This window comes from Balaenoptera borealis, assembly GCF_965194805.1.
Source record: "Balaenoptera borealis genome assembly, chromosome: 5".
In the NCBI taxonomy this organism is placed as follows: Eukaryota; Metazoa; Chordata; class Mammalia; order Artiodactyla; family Balaenopteridae; genus Balaenoptera; species Balaenoptera borealis.
This window is the reverse complement of record NC_138862.1, coordinates 96,401,819-96,418,871: the sequence shown is the minus strand read 5'-3', so window position 1 is coordinate 96,418,871 and position 17,053 is coordinate 96,401,819. Positions and strand designations below refer to the sequence as shown.

The 17,053-nt window shown below is 37.7% G+C and overlaps 2 protein-coding genes across 14 annotated transcripts in view; one reads left to right on the top strand and one right to left on the bottom strand.

Moving 5' to 3' along the window:
• Positions 1 to 17,053, bottom strand: part of PHC3 (polyhomeotic homolog 3) — an 85,415-nt gene that overhangs the window by 17,144 nt on the left and 51,218 nt on the right. For all 6 annotated transcript variants that reach the window (XR_014245175.1, XM_082393930.1, XM_082393932.1 and 3 more), the window contains 2 exons: positions 6,999 to 7,158; positions 1,283 to 1,397 (listed from right to left, as the gene is read on the bottom strand). Coding sequence is in view for 5 of the 6 variants with exons in the window: in XM_082393930.1 (XP_082250056.1) it covers positions 1,283 to 1,397; positions 6,999 to 7,158 (275 nt within the window). In the remaining variant the exon portion in view is untranslated. The remainder of the gene's footprint in view (positions 1 to 1,282; positions 1,398 to 6,998; positions 7,159 to 17,053) is intronic.
• The window catches only part of GPR160 (G protein-coupled receptor 160), a 127,257-nt gene that overhangs the window by 67,256 nt on the left and 42,948 nt on the right, over positions 1 to 17,053 (top strand). The window lies entirely within an intron of this gene.

The window sequence follows — 17,053 nt, the reverse complement described above, 5'->3', positions numbered from 1 at the left end:
AACTTTACACTTGCTATTTAGTCCCTAAATATTTAGATATCTAAGACAGATCCCTAGGCAGACATGTAAACAGCAGTTCTCAGGTGAGACCTACTTTATCCTCTCCTCCTTGCTCTTCTCTCGTCTGCATTTTCCTACATTAGGACCCCTAAACCTCTAAAGAGCTTCGCCTAAAGGTATAATAACAGGACAACTGAGCAATCACCTCTGGGAGAAGAGTGATCGTAGTGTGTTAAATGTCCTGAAATATTTCTAAATAGTCAAGAAGTTTAAAATATTCTGAAAGGCAATCCTTCTCCCTCAGTTTTTAATCCCTTAGAATCAGAGAGCCAATATTCTTTCTTGTGGTACATGCAAACTGGAAAAACTCCTAAGTTAAAACAGGAGTTACATAATTTGATTAGGACTATCAATAACATGAAAGAATATCTGAATAACAGATTGACAATTGAAAAACCAATAACCCATTTTTAGAGGAAAATACTTCTACTAGTTATTTAACTTAAGTTTTACTAAGTATATTTTAGGGGCACCATACTAAATAATGTATTCAAGCAAGAAATTCCCTGGATGTATCTTTAAGATCTTAAATTCTTTGAGAGAATAATAACTTTTGGAATAGAAAACAAATTTCAAAATAATCAACCTGTGCATACACTTCACCTTTAGTGGGAAATACCTATAATTAGGATTTATAATCAGAATTAGAGGGGTGTTCTTTAATGTAAACTAAACTTGCGACTAGATCAATGAAGATACTAAAAATTTTTTTGATAGTAATACTATTCACCTATAATATTACTATTGAAAAGACAGGTTTAGAAGACAGGCCATTTTGTTGTCAGATAATATAACAATGTGGGGAACTTATGCTATAGCTGTCCCACTTAGAAACCTAAAATAAATAGGATATGGTTAAAAGAAATGAAACATTTTAAAATGTAACAAAGTAAATCCAGGTTATTTCAATATTGATAAAACAAATATTGTTTTGACACCTTAAGGACTAGTAGTCTATTCACAGGAGGGGTTCTCCTAAGCATATTCTTACCACCAGAAGATTGCCACTTCAATATCAGATTATGCTGTATGTGTTATGAATATGCAGTTTTCACGGAGCAAATGTTAACAGCTAAATAGCAAAGTAGCTCCAAATAATGCCTATTTGATATCACTCCTCTGTAATATCTAGTTTTGACTAATGGCAAACTCTACAAGTTTTTTGGTTTTGTTACAGCAGTTGTTGGCTTGTGCTCTAGGAAATTCAAGAGAACAGAAATACCTTTTGGCACACGACATAGTGCAGAATCGTTTTGACCGCAGAAATTCATTAGCATACCCCATCTTTCCACAGAATTCACACTTGAGCAACTCACTGTCCATTTCTTCTAATGCCTCTAAAAGAAGAAAACAAAGAAAAAACTTCCAAAAATTTAATCGTGGCAAATTTTCTTTTAGCTTCTACTTTGGTTGGACGCTGCTAGTGTTCAGACCCTCCAGGAAACAGAAGGAACGGTCTTTTAACTTCTCAATCCATAGCCACTTCGGCAAGGCAAAGCCCCACAAAACAACCACTTCCACCAATTCCCTCTTGCTCCTGCATAAAAATATTTTATGGATTTTTCTCTATATAAGTAAGCAATACATTTTTAAAGGTTCATTTTGCTAAGAATCCAACCTACCTAAAATGTGCAAAATAAAACAAAGTCACTACCTTTCAAAAAGCATCATGTAGTATATGAATGTTGATACACTGTGCTATGTACAATATATACAGCAAAGAACACACTTCTAACTGGAGAAAATGAGGATGAATCCAAAATGAAGGTAAAATTTTGATGTCTGATTTCAGAAGAGCATTTAAAACAGTTAACACTCTCAAAGATCTGCAATGTACAACAGAATATATAAAGATGTATTTATCTAATTATAAAACAGTCCCTTTTAGTTTTAGCATATTAAAACAAAGTAATTTACATTTACCTTCAAAATCACCATTGGTTTTGTAACTTCTAACCTCTGCTCCTTTTTGTCAGGGTGCTTCTCTGTTAAATGAGAATGTCCTTCCCTCCACCTCTATATCCATAACTTTCAAGTCATACCACAGGACCCAAAGAAACTTCCCACCTAAATCCTCAAGTATTCAGCAGCAGCAGCAGTCACCTGTAAGTAAGCAACTTAATCTTCAGGACCCACAGTTTTCTCATCTGTAAAATGGAGTTTAAAATACCTTTCCCAAAGAATTGCAGTGAAGATTACATGAACGCCCAATAGGTAGCAGGCATAAAAAAGTGACAGTTCCATTTCCTATTTTCCACATAAGAACTAAGAGTACTAAGACCTGTAATAAGTGCTTAAGAAATACTTCAATGAAAACTGTTAAATTCTTAAATCCACCATATTTTGCCATTTTCATGCATCATCATAATTCCTGTGCCAAGTCATATAAAACATACAAAAAAAGAACTCCACTAACTAAAGCCTTTAGCTATGAGCTCCATATGTGCTTTTCTATGCTATTCATTTAAGCAAGACTTGTTAAGATGAAGAAAGGGGCTCTGAAATGTAGACACGGATGACATGGACTCAGTACATTGAAGCATCACCTTATCCCAGCGTTACTGGAGAAGCAAACAGCAAAGTGCTAAATTAAGTGAAGGCAGCAAGAACTAAAAAACACACTGTGAAATATTTGAAGTTCCAAGGGACATCCAAATACACTGTCATGACCAATCAAATCATAAACTAGCAAGTGATCATCTCAAGGAAATTCTCAAGACTGTCTTAATAAACAAAACTCATCTATTAAGTAGCAATGAGGAACAAAGAGTCTCAAAGCAAGTAAAGTAAAAACTGCTCCTTCCAATGAAGGCTTTCACACAGTTGTGCCCCTCAACACATCCCTGGGACCTAGTGTCATACTTCCAGGAGTATTGTTTTTATGCTGTCATGCTTGTAACCAGATCTGACCTTGAAAAGCCTGCACTGGAGACAGAACCTCTCATTCGACCACCACTGCCACCAATCCAGCCCCAAAGAGCCCATCTGTCAACTTGTTCCATTTCGACTATACTGAAAGCTTTATTTCAAAAGTTTGTATTAATTAACATAATAATATGCAACACTTGATAATAGGTTAGAATACCTTATGAAGGAGAAGGAAATGTTTTTGCTGGTGAGAGAGGGGAGATCCCAAACAGGTATGGTCTAAGGGTTAACAACCTGACAAAAATAGAACATCAGTTTTATTTCTCATAAAGAAGAGAGGAATATTAACAGATTCAAAAAAGTCCAGTTCTAATATTTGGTCAAAATTTCAACAAACCTGGTAATGTTACCAAGGCTACTTTTTCACATTTGTAAATAAAAAATTACAGAGCCAAATAAGTTTAAAAAACTATTGCTTTAGCTAATAAAGGTGGGATTCTATGGCAGAGACGGCTGGCAATTCCCTCATATCCATTCTTCACTTTTCTCCCACAGTAACAAAATCCTAATTTTTAGCTAGGAATATGGCCACTGAGAATAAAAAGTACAGTTTCTGCCCCATGTGTGGCCAATTTCTGACCAAATTCCAGGTGGTGCCCTTTCTCCCATCTTACAGTTAGTACGTGATCATGAAGATCAGCTACCTTGGAAATGTGAGCAGCATCCTAGGGATGGCAGAGCCGCTGAGAGCTTAGTTGCCCAACACCATGGGGCCCTGCGCTGCTCACCTTTAGACTATGTCAGAGAAAATGAAACTTTTTTATTTCATCAGGTATTATTCTGGGTCTCTAATGGAGTGGCCAAACACATATCCTAACTAATAGAGATCCCCAATTTTTTTGCGCAAGGAGGAGTTACTTTTCAATTTCCCTGAAGACTTGAGATCATGTGACGATCAGCGGCAAAGAGAGGCGAGGAGATAGAAACCATGATCAGTGTGATCATTTACCAGGGAAGACATAAGATATTCTGGTAAATCACATTTTGGTTGGAGATTCTGGTTACAGAACCAGTCCAAATAGAGACATAGTTTATCCTTTAAAAAAAGAATAATCCTTACATTGTTTTTCATACTGAATTAAACTGTATATACTACTACAACCAAAGCCACTAAATAAGTGACCTCACCATTTCACCCTGTAATACTTCCCATAAACACCAAAGTATACAGTAACAGAAACACTTTATAAAATTACCTTGGGAAATTATGAAGTGTTTTAAAATTTGACACATTTTCAGTAAATATATCTCCACTATGAAATAGATTAATCTTTCTTTCTTTTTTTTTAACTGAATATAGTTAACATAAAACAGCGTGTAAATTTAAGGTGTAAAATACATTAACTTGATACATTTGTATATTATAATATGACTGCCTTTGTAGCAATATTGAGCACTTCTATCACATTACATTTTTATCCTTTCATTTTAGTCACTGGGATAATTAAGTTTAAGTCTCTTAGCAAGGTTGATGACTATAGTACAATATTGTTGTCTATACTCATTATACCATGCATTAGATCTCTACGGCTTATTTATTATTCATTGCGTAGATTAATCATCTTTAATCTCCCTTTTCCTTACTCTGGTATCTTGTCCTTTAAAACCACCCTTTGCCTTGTCTTCCTTCCTCTTCCCACCATGACTACAGGTATCAATAACATGCCAAACCTCTACACTGCACCTACATGTGACCAGCAGAGTTTCCAAAAACACTCTTTTTCGTGTCACCTGCCTAAAAAATCTTCAGTAACCATCCTCTTGACAGCAAGATAACTCCTAACTCCATAGTCGAATATCAAAGTATGCTAGACTCTGACTGCCTTACTACCTACCCACTACTTCTCTAACCCAACTGTCTACTCTTCACTGCCCCCTCCTGAAGTTACCTAGCACTTGCACATCTTTTGTGCATTTATTCATGGTATGCTAACCTGAAAGGTTATTCCTGTTATCTTAAATCTATGCTTTACCAGCCAAGACCCAGGTCAAATCCCATCTCTACAGAAAACTCACCAAACTGGCAATAATCTCACCCAGTTTTAAAGTGCCAAGTTCTTACTGTCTATAATAATTCATTTAATACCTACCATATGTTGCTCCTTAGTTATCTTTCTGTTGTGGAGATTGCTACTTCCTACTAGATCAAAAGCTCCTCTAGGTTCTAGCATAGTCCAGCATATGTTTTAATTGTATTATATTATAAACCATGAGCATCACAAAATATGCTGTGAAGCTTCCTAAGCAGTTTTCTATTTTTCTCCAGTACGTGCACACAAGAGAGCACATTACATATGCTTATTAGCCTAGAAAACTTTTGTTTATACACTTCTTATTCTTATAGATACAGACAAGAAAAAAAAAAAACCCTGCACATTCATCTTTACTACTCTTTATCTCAAATGAAAAATTTTCTCAGGTAAATAGTATGCATAACTAAAAGCAAGTATTTAGGAATTAAATGAAATTAAATTCATAACAACAAAAGGCAAAATGTAGACACTGTTTGGATCCTGATTTGAACAAAATAACTATAAAAGAACATTTATACAATTTAAGCAATTATACAATTGAGGAAATCTGAATATGGACCAGGTACTAGATGACACCAAAGAGTTATTAATGTTGTTTTGTGTGACACAGCATTAAAATGTACACTTTTTATAGATGCACACTGAAGCATGTACTAGCAAAATACAATAAGAACCATGATCTTTTTTTAAACAGAGGAATAAAGGGAGAAAAGGGAAAGAGAAAAAGCAACAGAGAAAGAGAGAAGGGGGGAATGTAGGGAGAAAAATCAAAAGGGATGGATGAAGCTGGTGTGGCAAAATAATGTTTAAAATTGGGTAATGTTGCGTCTGGGTGAGTCGGGATTCATTATACAGTTCTCTCTAATTGTATGTATGTTTGAAAATTTTCATGTTTAACATTCTTTTAAATTAAAAAAAAATCAAATTGAACTCAACATAAGTTAGCAGTAAAAAAATTTTATACTACTATCATACTCCTTGCTATTCAAATAAGAAGTAAAACAGTGATAAATACATTGCAACAGTTCATAAATTACCACAATGACAGAGGTGCCTTCCTCTTAAGAATTAGGAAAACTGCGAGCCAAGTCAGTATCTGTTTTGCTTACCAGCATGCTATTTTACTTAATTTTAGCAAAGTACAGGCACATAATATATGCTAAATAAATATTTACAAAATGAATAAAATGAATAAATTAATTTTAGATGACATATATTAATATATTAAATATATTAATATATTGAGGATAATTACTTAGACACAGATGTTAATTAATTCACTATTATAGAGCTCTGACTATATTAAATGCTATTTAATTAAACTGAACGGTACCAACTGCAGATCCATGATCAGAATCAATAAAAAGTAAAATATATCATTTTTGCATTTATTTGTGTTTGTTTTCCTAAAGTCACTTTGCATTACCACTTAGACTTTTATGGAATATTCACTATTAGAATAAGGTCTATAAAAAAAATTCTTTGACACTGAGATTTAGTGATATTTTCCTCCATGAACAAATTTAATCGCCTTTTGATTGAAGACTACGTGTCCTTAACACAACTGTAATACCCACCTGATATCAAACATCTGAATACATAAAGTCTAAAACCAAACAACCCAGAAGCTCTAAATTTTTAAGCAAAATAGTCATTTACTTAAGTCTGCTTAAGAAAGAGAATTGGTTGTTTTGATCCTAAAATTCTGAATTAGTTTCATATATAATGGAACTTTTCCCAACCACACTCCTTCAAATGTCAAACTGATAGTATACAAATTAACACCAATCTTGCTATTTTAATTATATGACCATTAAGAGTCTGATTAGCTTTCCCACTATTTTAGTCAAATAATGCATTATATGAGAAAAAAAGTAAATACTTCCAAGTGAAAATCTGTGTGGAATAAATACCCATGTCTTGTTTCAAACAATAAAAGTCAAAGTTAAAGGGTATCTTAAAGAAAAATCCACAAACCTTCAGCAATCATGTCTTCCATCTCTGTGTCAGATGAATTATCTGCATGCTTTGCATTATTCTGTAGCTCTGGCTGAACACACACAGAATTTATCACCTGATTATCCAAAATAGGCCTTTTTTTCACAGGCTGTTCAATCAGCAGAGATGAACGACTCACCTTTAAAAGACAGACAGAACAAAATAAAATAATCTTTTAAAAGATTTTCAGAAACAACTTAGTTTAAAAATCTCTTGAAACGAATGGTACCTGTGATAATTTACTTGTACAACTGATCAGATCCATTCATTAAGGGCTTTATTCCTTGAGAAAAGGTTAGGCAACCTGAACATAAATGCTTTATACTGCAGTTCATGAGCAGTATGGATGCTTCAAAGTCTCAGTCAAATGGAACCAAGGGTCCTAGTTTAGGCAGGTAGGCTAAAAAGTTTTTTAAAACATCAGCAATAAATTTTGATGAGCCAGTACCTTCAATATATTTTTTTCCTGCAATAACCTTTAAGATTTATTTTTCATGCACAAAGCTGTTTATTTGTAGGATTATCTCCTCAGGATAGATCATTATCATATGCATTTTAAAGATAAGGGAAGTGGACTTCCCTAGAGGCACAGTGGTTAAGAATCCACCTGCCAATGCAGGGGACATGGGTTCAAGCCCTGGTCCAGGAAGATCCCACATGCCGCAGAGCAACTAAGCCCACGTACCACAACTACAGAGCCTGCGCTCTAGAGCCCGCAAGCCACAACTACTGAGCCCACGTGCCACAACTACTGAAGCCTGTGCACCGAGAGCCTGGGCTCCGCAACAAGAGAAGCCACCGCAATAAGAAGCCCACGCACCACAAAGAAGAATAGCCCCTGCTCGCCGCAAACAGAGAAAGCCTGCACGCAGCAATGAACATCCAACGCAACCAAAAATCAATAAATAAATACATACATACATAAAAAAAAATAAAGATAAGGGAACTAACATTCAAAGTATGCAGGTGGAGGAGGAGACCTTCAAGATCGCAGAGGAGTAAGATGTGGAGATCACCTTCCTCCCCACAAATACATCAGAAATACATCTACATGTGGAACAACTCCTACAGAACACCTACTGAATGCTGGCAGAAGACCTCAGATTTCCCAAAAGGCAAGAAACTCCCCACGTACCTGGGTAGGGCAAAAGAAAAAAGGAAAAACAAAGACAAAAGAAGAGGGACAGGACCTGCACCTCCGGGAGGGAGCTGTGAAGGAGGAAAAGTTTCCACACACTAACACAGAAATAGGGGCAAAGGGCAAAGCGGAGAGATTCCCGCACAGAGGACTGCTGCCGACCAGCACTCACCAGCCCAAGAGGCTTGTCTGCTCACCCACCGAGGCGGGTAGGGGCTGGGAGCTGAGGCTCGGGCTTCGGAGGTCAGATCCCAGGGAGAGAACTGGGGTTGGCTGCGTGAACACAGCCTGAAGGGAGTTAGTGCACCACAGCTAGCCGGGAGGGAGTCCGGGGAAAACTCTAGACGTGCCTAAGAGGCAAGAGACCATTGTTTCGGGGTGCACGAGGAGAGGGGATTCAGAGCACTACCTAAACGAGCTCCAGAGACGGGCGCGAGCCGCAGCTATAAGGATGGACACCAGAGACGGGCATGACACACTAAGGCTGCTGCTGCCGCCACCAAGAAGCCTGTGTGCGAGCACAGGTCACTATTCACACCTCCCCTCCCGGGAGCCTGCGCAGCCCGCCACTGCCAGGGTCCCGTGATCCAGGGTCAACTTCCCTGGGAGAATGCATGGTGCGCCTCAGGTTGGTGCAACGTCACGCCGGCCTCTGCTGCCCGCAGGCTCGCCCCGCATTCCGTACCCCTCCCTCCCCCGGGCCCGAGTCAGCCAGAGCCCCCAGATCAGCTGCTCCTCTAACTCCGTCCTGTCTGAGCGGGAACAGACGCCCTCAGGTAACCTACACGCAGAGGCAGGGCCAAATCCAAAGCTGAACCCCAGGAGGTATGCGAACAAAGAAGAGAAAGGGAAATTTCTCCCAGCAGCCTCAGGAGCAGCGGATAGAATCTCCACAATCAACTTGATGTACCTGCATCTGTGGAATACCTGAATAGACAACGAATCATTCCAAAATTGAGGCAGTGGACTTTGGGAGCAGCTGTAGACTTGGGGTTTGCTTTCTGCATCTAATTTGTTCCTGGTTTTATGTTTATCTTAGTTTAGTATTCAGAGTTTATTACCATTGGTACATTTGTTTATTGATTTGGCTGCTCGCTTCCTTTTATTTTGAATACATATAGATATATGTATTTTTTTCCTTCTTCTCTTTTTGGGAGTGTGTATGTGTATGCTTCTTTGTGTGATTTTGTCTGTATAGCTTTGCTTTTAACATTTGTCCTAGAGCTCTGTCTGTCCGTTATTTGCTTTCTTCTTTTTCTTTAGTATAGTTTTTAGTGCTTGTTATCATTGGTGGATTTGTTTTTTTGGTTTCGTTGCTCTCTTCTTTCTTTCTATTACTTTTTAATATTTTTTATTTTTAATAATTTTAAAAATTTTTTATTTTAATAACTTTATTTTATTTTATTTATTCTTTCTTTCTTTATTTTTTTCTCCCTTTTCTCCTGAGCCATGCGGCTGACAGGGTCTTGGAGCTCTGGCTGGGGGTCAGGCCTGTGCCTCTGAGGTGGGAGAGTTGAGTTCAGGACATTGGTCCACCAGAGACCTCCCGGCTCCACGTAATATCACACAGTGAAAGCTCTCCCAGAGATCTCCATCTCAACGCTAAGATGCAGCTCAACTCAACAACCAGCAAGCTACAGTGCTGGACGCCCTATGCCAAACAATTACCAAGACAGGAACACAACCCTACCCATTAGCAGAGAGGCTGCCTAAAATCATAATAAGGTCACAGACACCCCAAAACACATCACTGGATGCAGTCCTGCTGACCAGAAAGACAATATCCAGCCTCATCTACCAGAACACAGGCACCAGTCCTCTCCATCAGGAAGCCTACACAACCCACTAAACCAACCATAGCCACTGAGGGCAGACACCAAAAAAACGGGAACTATGAACACGGAGCCTGTGAAAAGGAGACCCCAAACACAGTAAGTTAAGCAAAATGAGAAGACAGAGAAACACACAGCAGATGAAGGAGCAAGGTAAAAACCCAACAGACCAAAAAAATGAAGAGGAAATAGGCAGTCTACCTGAAAAAGAATTCAGAGTAATGATAGTAAAGATGATCCAAAATCTTGGAAACAGAATGGAGAAAATACAAGAAACGTTTAAAAAGGACCCAGAAGAACTAAAGAGCAAACAAACAATGATGAACAACACAATAAATGAAATTAAAAATTCTCTAGAAGGAATCAATGGCAGAATAACTGAGGCAGAAGAACGGATAACTGACCTGGAAGATAAAACAGCGGAAATAACTATTGCAGAGCAGAATAAAGAAAAAAGAATGAAAAGAATTGAGGACAGTCTTAGAGACCTCTGGGACAACATTAAATGCATCAACATTCGAATTATAGGGGGACCCAGAAGAAGAAGAGAAAAAGAAAGGGACTGAGAAAATATTTTATGAGATTATAGTTGAAAACTTCCCTAATAAGGGAAAGGAAATAGTCAATCAAGTCCAGGAAGTGCAGAGAGTCCCATACAGGATAAATCCAAGGAGAAACACGCCAAGACACATATTAATCAAACTATCAAAAATTAAATACAAAGAAAAAATATTAAAAGCAGCAAGGGAAAAACAACAAATAACATACAAGGGAATCCCCATAAGATTAACAGCTGATCTTTCAGCAGAAACACTGACAGCCAGAAGGGAGTGGCAGGACATATTTAAAGCGATGAAAGGGAAAAACCTACAACCAAGATTACTCTATCCAGCAAGGATCTCATTCAGATTCGACGGAGAAATTAAAACCTTTACAGACAAGCAAAAGCTAAGAGAATTCAGCAGGAAACACAAGACAAGGAAAAGACCTACAATAACAAACCCAAAACAATTAAGAAAATGGTAATAGGAACATACATATCGGTAACTGCCTTAAATGTAAATGGATTAAATGCTCCAACCAAAAGACATAGACTGGCTGAATGGATACAAAAACAAGACCCATATATATGCTGTCTACAAGAGAGCCACATCAGACCTAGGGACACATACAGACTGAAAGTGAGGGGATGGAAAAAGATATTCCATGCAAATGGAAATCAAAAGAAAGCTGGAGTAGCAATTCTCGTATCAGATAAAACAGACGTTAAAATAAAGACTATTACAAGAGACAAAGAAGGACACTACATAATGATCAAGGGATCAATCCAAGAAGAAGATATAACAATTGTAAATATTTATGAACCCAACATAGGAGCACCTCAATACAGAAGGCAAATGCTAACAGCCATAAAAGGGGAAATCAACAGTAACACAATCATAGTAGGGGACTTTAACATTCCACTTTCACCAATGGACAGATCATCCAAAATGAAAATGAATGTAAGGAAACACAAGCTTTAAATGATACATCAAACAAGATGGACTTAATTGATATTTATAGGACATTCCATCCAAAAACAACAGAATACACTTTCTTCTCAAGTGCTCATGGAACATTCTCCAGGATAGATCATATCCTGGGCCACAAACCAAGCCTTGGTAAATTTAAGAAAATTGAAATCATACCAAGTATCTTTTCTGACCACAACGCTATGAGACTCGATGTCAATTACAGGAAAAAATCTGTAAAAAATACAAACACATGGAGGCTAAACCATACACTACTAAATAACCAAGAGATCATTGAAGAAATCAAAGTGAAAATCAAAAAATACCTAGAAACAAATGACAATGAAAAGACAACGACCCAAAACCTATGGGATGCAGCAAAAGCAGTTCTAAGAGGGAAGTTTATAGCAATACAATCCTACCTCAAGAAACAAGAAAAATCTCAAATAAACAATCTAACCTTAAACCTAAAGGAACTAGAGAAAGAAGAACAAACAAAACCCAAAGTTAACAGAAGGAAAGGGGGCTTCCCTGGTGGCGCAGTGGTTGAGAATCTGCCTGCCAATGCAGGGGACACGGGTTTGAGCCCTGGTCTGGGAAGATACCACATGCTGCGGAGCAACTGGGCCCATGAGCCACAATTACTGAGCCTGCGCATCTGGAGCCTGTGCTCCGCAACAAGAGAGGCCGCGATAGTGAGAGGCCCGCACACCGCGATGAAGAGTGGCCCCCACTTGCCACAACTAGAGAAAGCCCTCACAGAGAAACGAAGACCCAACACAGCCATAAATTAAATTAAAAAAAAAAAATGAAGGAAAAAAATCAGGAAGATCAGATCAGAAATAAATGAAAAAGAAATGAAGGAAACAATAGCAAAGGTCAATAAAACTAAAAGCTGGTTCTTGAGAAGATAAACGAAATTGATAAACCATTAGCCAGACTCATCAAGAAAAAAAGGGAGAAGACTCAAATCAATATAATTGAAATGAAATGAAAAAGGAGAAGTAACAAATGATACTGCAGAAATACAAAGGATCATGAGAGATTACTACAAACAACTATATGCCAAGAACATGGACAACCTGCAAGAAATGGACAAATTCTTAAAAAGCACAACCTTCTGAGACTGAACCAGGAAGAAATAGAAAATATAAACAGACCTATCACAAGCACTGAAATTGAGACTGTGATTAAAAATCTTCCAACAAACAAAACCCCAGGACCAGATGGCTTCACAGGCGAATTCTAACAAACATTTAGGGAAGAGCTAACACCTATCCTTCTCAAACTCTTCCAATATATAGCAGAGGGAGGAACACTCCCAAACTCATTCTATGAGGCCACCATCACCCTGATACCAAAACCAGACAAAGATGTCACAAAGAAAGAAAACTACAGGACAATATCACTGATGAACACAGATGCAAAAATCCTCAACAAAATACTAGCAAACAGAATCCAACAGCACATTAAAAGGATCATACACCATGATCAAGTGGGGTTTATCCCAGGAATGCAAAGATTCTTCAATATACGCAAATCAATCAATGTGATACACCATATTAACAAATTGAAGGAGAAAAACCATATGATCATCTCAATAGATGCAGAAAAAGCTTTCTACAAAATTCAACACCTGTTTATGATAAAAGCCATCCAGAAAGTAGGCATAGAGGGAACTTACCTCAACATAATAAAGGCCATATATGACAAACCCACAGCCAACATTGTCCTCAGTGGGGAAAAACTGAAACCATTTCCTCTACGATCAGGAACAAGACAAGGTTGTCCACTCAAACCACTATTATTCAACATAGTTTTGGAAGTGTTAGCCAAAGGAATCAGAGAAGAAAAAGAAATAAAAGGAATCCAAATCGGAAAAGAAGTAAAGCTGTCACTGTTTGCAGATGACATGATACTGTACATAGAGAATCGAAAAAATGCTACCAGAAAACTACTAGAGCTAATCAATGAATTTGGTAAAGTAGCAGGATACAAAATTAATGCACAGAAATCGCTTGCATTCCTATACACTAATGATGAAAAATCTGAAAGAGAAATTAAGGAAACACTCTCATTTACCATTGCAAGAAAAAGAATAAAATACCCAGGAATAAACCCACCTAAGGAGACAAAAGACCTGTATGCAGAAAACTATAAGACACTGATGAAAGAAATTAAAGATGATACAAACAGAGAGAGAGATATACCATGTTCTTGGATGGGAAGAATCAACAATGTGAAAATGACTATACTACCCAAAGCAATCTACAGATTCAATGCAATCCCTATCAAAGTACCAATGGCATTTTTCCCAGAACTAGAACAAAAAATTTCACAATTGGTATGGAAACACAAAAGACCCCGAATAGCCAAAGCAATCTTGAGAAACAAAAACGGAGCTGGAGGAATCAGGCACCTGGACTTCAGACTATACTACAAAGCTACAGTAATCAAGACAGTATGGTACTGGCACAACAACAGAAATATAGATCAATGGAACAGGATAGAAAGCCCAGAGATAAACCCACGTACATATGGTCACCTTATTTTTGATAAAGGAGACAAGAATATACAATGGAGAAAAGACAGTCTCTTCAATAAGTGGTGCTGGGAAAACTGGACAGCTACATGTAAAAGAATGAAATTAGAACACTCCCTAACAGCATACAGAAAAATAAACTCAAAATGGATTAAAGACCTAAATGTAAGGTCAGACACTATAAAACTCTTAGAGGGGCTTCCCTGGTGGCGCAGTGGTTAAGAATCCGCCTGCCAATGCAGAGGACACGGGTTCGAGCCCTGGTCTGGGAAGATCCCACATGCCGCGGAGCAACTAGGCCCGTGAGCCACAACTACTGAGCCTGCGCGTCTGGAGCCTGTGCTCCGCAACAAGAGAGGCCGCAATAGTGAGAGGCCCGCGCACCGCAATGAAGAGCAGCCCCCACTTGCAGCAACTAGAGAAAGCCCTCGCATAGAAACGGAGACCCAACACAGCCAAAAATAAATAAATAAATTAAAAAAAAAAAAAAAAAAACTCTTAGAGGAAAACATAGGCAGAACACTCTATGACATAAAGTACAGAAAGATCCTTTTTGACCCACCTCCTAGAGAAATGGAAATAAAAACAAAAATAAACAAATGGGACCTAATGAAACTTCAAAGCTTTTGCACAGCAAAGGAAACCATAAACAAGACGAAAGACAACCCTCAGAATGGGAGAAAATATGTGCAAATGAAGCAACTGACAAAGGATTAATCTCCAAAATTTATAAGCAGCTCATGCAGCTCAATATCAACAAAACAAACAACCCAATCCAAAAATGGGCAGAAGACCTAAATAGACATTTCTCCAAAGAAGATATACAGATTGCCAACAAACACATGAAAGAATGCTCAACATCATTAATCATTAGAGAAACGCAAATCAAAACTACAATGAGGTATCACCTCACACCAGTCAGAATGGCCATCATCAAAAAATCTACAAACGATAAATGCTGGAGAGGGTGTGGAGAAAAGGGAACCCTCTTGCACTGTTGGTGGGAATGTAAATTGATACAGCCACTATGGAGAACAGTATGGAGGTTCCTTTAAAAACTAAATATAGAACTACCATACGACCCAGCAATCCCACTACTGGGCGTATACCCCGAGAAAACCATAATTCAAAGAGTCATGTACCACCATGTTCACTACAGCTGTATTTACAATAGCCAGGACATGGAAGCAACCTAAGTGTCCATCGACAGATGAATGGATAAAGAAGATGTGGCACATATATACAATGGAATATTACTCAGCCATAAAAAGAAACGAAATTGAGTTATTTGTAGGGAGGTGGATGGACCTAGAGTCTGTCATACAGAGTGAAGTAAGTCAGAAAGAGAAAAATAACGTATGCTAACACATATATATGGAATCTAAAAAAAAAAAAAAAAATGGTTCTGAAGAACCTAGGGGCAGGATAGGAATAAAGACGCAGATGTAGAGAACGGACTTGAGGACACGGAGAGGGTGAAAGGTAATCTGGGACGAAGTGAGAGAGTAGCATGGACTTATATACACTACAAAATGTAAAACAGATAGCCAGTGGGAAGCAGCCACATAGCACAGGGAGATCAGCTTGGTGCTCTGTGACCACCTAGAGGGGTGGGATAGGGAGGGTGGGAGCAGATGCAAGAGGGAGGAGATATGGGGATATATGTATATGTATAGCTGATTCACTTTGTTATAAAGCAGAAACTAACACACCATCGTAAAGCAATTATACTCCAATAAAGATGTTAAAAAAATAAAATAAAACAAAGGAATGCCTATCCAAAAAAAAACAAAGTATGCAGGTGATTTCTTTACAAAAGCAGAATCAGGAACTCAAGTCTCCTGACTCCTAGTTCAGCAACCTATTATAATCAAAAAAAGAAAAAATGGAAAACTCACTGCTGAAAAAACTGTAATATTCAGTGCTGCTAAGAGTATACACTTCTGGTATATGAATAAATTTAAACAATCTTCCAGAAAATAATTTGGCAATATATATCAAGAGTCTTATGAATACATACATTGAATACATATGTAATGTGATCCAATACCTATACTTCTAGGAATTTATGCTAAAGAAATTATTTAAAATGTGGATTTCAAATGTGGATAATTTACATACAAAGATATTCCTTTCAGGGCTCTCTGAACAGCAAAAAAATGGAAACTTGAATGTCCAACAACACAGTTGTCCCTCAGTACTTGCAGGGGATTGGTTCTAAGACTCCAGAGGATACAAATTCTGCAGATGCTCAAGTCCCTTATGTAAAATGGAGTATTATTTGCATATAACCTATGCACATTCTCCCATGTACTTTTTTTTTTTTTTGGCCACACCACATGGCATACGGGATCTTAGTTCCCCAACCAGGGATCGAACCCAATGCATTGGGAGCACGGAGTCTTAACCACTGGACCGCCAGGGAAGTCCCATCCCATATACTTTAAATCATCTCTAGATTACTTATAATATTGAATACAATGTAAATGCGAAGTAAATAGTTGCCCGTGCAAGGCAAATTCAAGTTTTGCTTTTTGGAACTTTGTAGATTTTTTTTTTTTTTTTATTCTTGATCTATGATTGGGTTGACTCCCTGATGTGAAACCTGTGGATATGGGGGGCCAACTGTAATGGAAGGATTACATAAATTACAGTTGTCCAGGAAGTGAAATATTATGTAATCTTTCAAAATGTTTCCTAAGTACTGTTAATCAAACGAGAAAATAAATGCTCAAGATATACTAAGTGAAAGAAGCTGAACTGTATACGTAATAATAACCTTGATCATATGAAAAAATATATATATTAAAATATACTCTGTGGTATTACTGAGGATTATTTGTTCTCTACATTTTCCAAATTTTCCATAAAAAAAATAATACGTATTGCTTTTGTAATCTGAAAAAAGAAGCTGTAACTGTCACTAGTAATAACCGACAATCATAGCTATGGCCATTAAGCGCCAGGCACTACACAGAACAGTTTATGTGCACGTAGTCCTCACAGTAACC